Source organism: Seriola lalandi, unplaced genomic scaffold, assembly GCF_002814215.2.
Source record: "Seriola lalandi dorsalis isolate HSWRI2012SDOR001 ecotype SW California unplaced genomic scaffold, Sedor1 jcf7180002054559, whole genome shotgun sequence".
Lineage (NCBI taxonomy): Eukaryota > Metazoa > Chordata > Actinopteri > Carangiformes > Carangidae > Seriola > Seriola lalandi.
The window spans coordinates 1811006-1816422 of NW_019525112.1; the positions used below are offsets into that span (position 1 = coordinate 1811006).

Below are 5417 nucleotides of genomic sequence, written 5' to 3' on the forward strand. Positions count from 1 at the left end.
AACTCTGATCCAGCGTTTCAGTGTTTCCTCCCTGCCGTACTTCTGTCATCTCTTCGCTTTACATGTTGCTGGAATCAAACGTTTAAACCTTGAACATTCAACGCACAGCTGATGGTTTTCCTCACGCTGCATCCTGCGCACCGTGGAGAGTAACAGAGATGCAATGACCCAATTATCTCTGGAGGCTGAGTCACGAGGGTGTGCATAGTTGCTCTTTGTTTTTTTTCCATTCCCAGAGTTAAGTCTGTCTGTTGAGTCCTCCACATGTGGCCACTCCCAACTCTTTTCAGTCTTAACACAGGCAGAGATCAGGGGCAACAAGATGCAACACAGCACTGTAGCTCTGTTACACTGTGTTTTCTCAATCCATTTCACACTCTAGATTTTTAAGCAGGTCTAAGGGGATCCAACAGTAACACATGCTTTTTTTTCTTCTTCTTTTTTTTAAACCATCCCTTTTTTTTTTGCACATGGGCTTGAGGAGATAACTGGCCTGGATGTAACTTCCTGTCCAGCCCCCAGCTGTGCGTGGAGCCGTTTTCTGACTGCCCTCTGCCTGGGGCCTCGGGGCGATAAATTACATGAGCTCAGCGCTGCTTACATGTTCATCACTCCCCTTGACCCGCTGGAGTCGGTCACCACCACTTCACCATTGTCTGTTTTGACTCATAAGCCCTGGTGATGCTTTGTGTTTGCACAACCTCCAGCAGAGATTGACTTATGAGAAACTCCTCCAAGATATGATGATTATTTTGTTTTCTGTGGAGAAATCGCTAAATTAGAGGCCATTTGTGAGCTTCGATGAGGGTTGATATAATCAAATTCCCAGCAAGGTTGGGGATTAGTTTGGAAAAACACTGGATAAAAAGTTCAAACATTGTCCCTGGCTGGCATATGTTTTCAACTTTTAAGCAGGACTTAGTTTTATAGGCAAGTTGCATAGATTACACTCTTTTGAGAGCCTTTGGGGGATAGTGGTAAACAACATATTTCCTCTGTATTTTCCCTGAGATTAAACATTATTTTCCACTTATTTTCAATTACTAAACCAGATGTTGATTCCAAACCTCATGTGCTGTTCACTTCACTCCAAGGACGACGCATCAGGCACAGCTGTATGCTCTGAGTTCAAAGGGAACAGATCTCACATAGACATAGGTTCATTTTCTATTGAGTTGTTTTCTTATGTTCAGATGAACCAGTGTGTGTAAACACATTTGTGACATTAGTCACTGGGTTTGGAGAAGGTTTTATGGGTTGAGAATTTTCTCAAATGACTGAGGAGCAGCCGAACATGAAAGTCAGCAATGCTGGAGATTCACAGTTTCACCTGACAGTGAAAACATGACGGTGAAGTCATTCTTTAACAGAGAATATTATCATTATTAGTCATAAACAATAAAATGACTCAATGTCTCTGTGAAAAAGGATAAAGATACGTATAAAACTATGTAAGAACATTCTGCCTGTGTTTGCTGAACCATGGCTTTCTTGGGAAAACAGAGTGAAACATCTGAGCTGGAGGGAGTTTGTCTGCACGAACCTTGCTGAGCTTTTTCTGTAAATGGGTGAAGTAACTGGTTGTTTGCTGCCCTGGTTTTAACATCTGTTTCCCTTAAAAAAGGGTATTTGGAAAAACAGAATTAAATTATCTTTAGCACACAATCAATACTGGACTGCATATCTCCCAGAATTTTTTTTTTTTTTTAATATTTTGTACTATTTTAAGACTTGACTATTTTGTTTTATTTTATCACCACTTGTTATTAAAGTTCTATTCTGCCGCGTTATGAGCTGACACACTAAGGAACACCTGGCAGGCCAGACTTGTCCAACCTAGTCATGTAACATTCACACTGATGCCAACTTCACTCTGAATATGCTTGAAAACTGCCTCTCATTTTGAGCCCATTCACAGCGTCTGCCATTTTCTCTGTGGTTTGTAACCATGGTGGCTGTTGTGTTTGGTGCAGCGCTTCAGCAGCTTTGCTTTATTTGCAATTAGACGCTGCAGGATTACCTCAGTTTGCCTCTCCTGCCTGCCATCATCTCTGTTTGACGGTGCTTATTCTTAATTAGAAACATAACACAGATTAGAACAGTGAAAATTATCCATCTTTGGTTTAAAGGGAAAAAAAACAACACTTCAGAACGACAGTATGACTGTATTTGATACTTTAAACCAATTGACCAATTTATAAATCATTGGGCTGACAGCTCCAAACAGCTTTGTCCTGATTCAGAGCCGGGCAGCTCCATCTACTACAGGTGCCCATTTTTATTCATGAAGTATCTCCAGAATGTAGTTTCTATTTCACCTATCAATTACTTATATGCTAGATGACATTGCAATTATAAAAATGTTGTCACAGTGATCGTGTCATGTCCTGGGTGTGTTGCTCTGTAAGTGACGTGACCATATGTACTGTATAATGTCAGATAAAAAGGCTTTGTCTGATGTGTTTTGTTTTGCCATGGGCCACCCTAATAACAGTTGCATGCCTGCTGTCTGCCAGCTGCCATGCCTGCTGTAACAGCCAGCACAGTGCTGGAATGTTCCCATGCAGATCCTCTATTCACACACACACACACACACACACACACACACACACACACACACACACATGCAGCTCATGCACACTGACAGATAGAAAGCCAACGCAGAGCGACTGTGGCACTTTTGGTTTATGCAGATGCAGATTTCTGATAACAAACTGAGGATGCATCAGCCAAAAGTTTTCTCTACTGACTGAGCGTGGTTTATCACACAGGAGGGAAATAATTAAAAAGTTGTTGGACACTGAATGATAAAATGAGCTTTGGAAAAAAAACAGTTAAAATATATTAAATGTAGGTGATTATATGCATAGATGCTCAGTTGACAACTCAGAGATTTACAGGTCTTTTTTGGGGGGTACTTATTTGCTGGAATTGCAGATCTGGTCATCTGAGAAGTGAAACTTTTGAAAAAGAAAACCTGATTTACTGACACCTACACTATCACTTCCCAAAAGTGACCCATAAAGGAAATGTGTACTGTGCATTAAAAATAAAAATGACATATATATATGTACATTTTTTTTAAAAAAGGATGATATTGTCTTTGTAACTCTGAAGCTGACCAGTTAAATATTTGTCTTTTCAGAGGCTTTTGTGTTTGCCATGTTGGGCAGATGCCCTGTTTGACCATGAAACAAACCATTGAGAATTGGCCACTTGGCCGCTAATGAAAAGACTGGGTTGGATTAGGGGGTGCTCAGACCTCCTTGGAAACCGGATACCAGTGCACTGGATTGATGATGACTGGCATTGTTTCTGTAAAATGGCCCATCTTTGTGAAAGGCTGCCATTTATCACATTTCTCCACAGAGGTAATATCAAACATGAGTCATGTCTTTCAAATCAGACACCTTATGCACCCATGTGTATGTCGGCATGGAAGTACCTAACAGTGTTACCTTGGGTTGGTTTTCACAGACACTATAAAGCTATAGTTCTATAACTCTATGCATGTACATGTGTATATTACTATGGATGGGTAATATAAGTTTTATGCTTTTTTATGGATGGGATAGGAGGGATAATCTGCATTTGTATTTTCAGTATTATGTAATACACTTGTTTATGTAATATAGTTAAGTTAATTCCACTTAAAAGTTTTTTTTGCCCATTTCCACTTTAAAAAAACACCCACAATTTGTGCTTCGCATTTAAATTTCACAGCTACAGTGGTAAGTTTCTGTTCTTGCAAAAACTAAACTCCCAGTGATCTTTGAAAAAGCCAGAAGGTCGTTTAACAACACTTACTGCTGTTCTGAGGGTATTTTCCAGAATTGGTAAAGACTCTTCAAACCATCCATTGCACAATAAAAAAATAATAAATAAAAAAATAAATAAAATAAAGATTTTAAACCTATTTGCCAAGTTTGCCTCTGCAGTTCCTGATCCAGGTAGCTCCTGAATATGTACAATGATAAACATGTATAGATGAAACGCTGTATTATTCCTTTTTTTTTTTTTTAATTTAAAACATTAAAATAATCACAACAACAGCAGTGAGTGATGTTCAACGAGATCACTGGTCATGTTTTTTTTTTTTTATTTAAGAACACTGACCTGAACAGTAACACATGAGACTCACTAAGAGGTGTAACTCATATGTTGGTCTCTGACCTGTGGAATCACCTCATGTGTCTGTAGTCAGTTTGACACGACACACAACTTTCCCGATAACACTTCATCCTCTACATTGGCTTACTTTGTGTTTGTGCAGCCTACAGAAACACTCGTCTTGGGCTGCGAGGTATAACATTGATTAGAGTCAGCGTATTCGACAGGACTGCTGCTGATACGGGGCTATCTCCCCTTTGTTTACTGGAGGACCGCGCGGATACTTTTAGACAAAATGGCTCGTGATGACTTTAGTCAACTTCATGGTGAGGGCTGAGGGAGCTGAGGGAGGGGGCGGTGAGGTGAGAGTATGGGATGGGTGTGGGGAGGGGGGAGTGGCAGCCTGTGCTCCGGCCGTCCTCCCATCAGTCTAATCCCCTCTCTCTGTGGCGACGTCACTCAGGCTGTCTCCAAAGGGACGCAGCGTTGAGTGCTTGAGCAGCCAGGCGGACAGTGTGCATCCCAGGACGCAACGTCAGTAAAGCCGGGGCTCAACTTTCAGTCGGTCGCTAAACTTCGGACACTTTGGGGGAACTTACAAAAAAAAAAAAAAATGGGTAAGTATCACTAACAAATTCTCTAGTAGCTTAAAGATTGACATTAGCATCGCTGTTTTCGTCATGACAGCATTATGCTTCACACTTTTTTTTGTTGTTGTTGTCGCTCCAACTGTCGGGGGCCCACCGATTGCCCGAACTTAAACTGAAGTGATTTCAACTTTTACTACCACTAGTACTACTACTGGTTCTAGAGACAGGCTGTTTACCTGACCCGGTTTCATGAGAATCGGCATTAGAGCAGTGCGCTGAAGCAACCTGAGGAAAGCGATTAGAGAGATTAAGTCTATCAGGATTCCTGCAGTCAACTCTGCTCGAGTCTGTGGAGGTGTTAAGTCCAGATCAACTTGCTGCTTCTACTGTCTCTCTTAATGCTGCTCTCAGCATGGAGCCTTAGACTTGGCTTGAGTCTTTATCGATCATTATTGTCCAGCAGTGATCGATCATGTAGCAGTCTTTGATAATCATTGGGTGAAAGGTTGTCTTCTGCTGTTTCCCTAATCAAACTTGCACAGTGTGTTTTGCTGGTAAAGAATGACTGAGAGAAAAACAACAACAAAAAAAACACTAACAGGCAACATGTTGTGTTTGTCAGATGCTGTTTGTGTGTCATGCCAGAGCTTGTAAATGCTATCTGAAGGGCTGAGCTGAGACTGTCCCATCTTTAAATCAGCCATCTGTGCTCCCAAC

The 5417-nt window shown here is 41.1% G+C and overlaps 1 protein-coding gene across 1 annotated transcript in view; it reads left to right on the forward strand.

Annotated features, from left to right (window-relative positions):
- The first annotated feature begins 4549 nt into the window (after positions 1-4549).
- Positions 4550-5417, forward strand: part of gpm6bb (glycoprotein M6Bb) — a 30601-nt gene continuing 29733 nt past the window's right edge. The window contains exon 1 of the mRNA XM_023415869.2: positions 4550-4727. Coding sequence (XP_023271637.1) covers positions 4724-4727 — 4 coding nt within the window. The 5' untranslated portion in view covers positions 4550-4723. The remainder of the gene's footprint in view (positions 4728-5417) is intronic.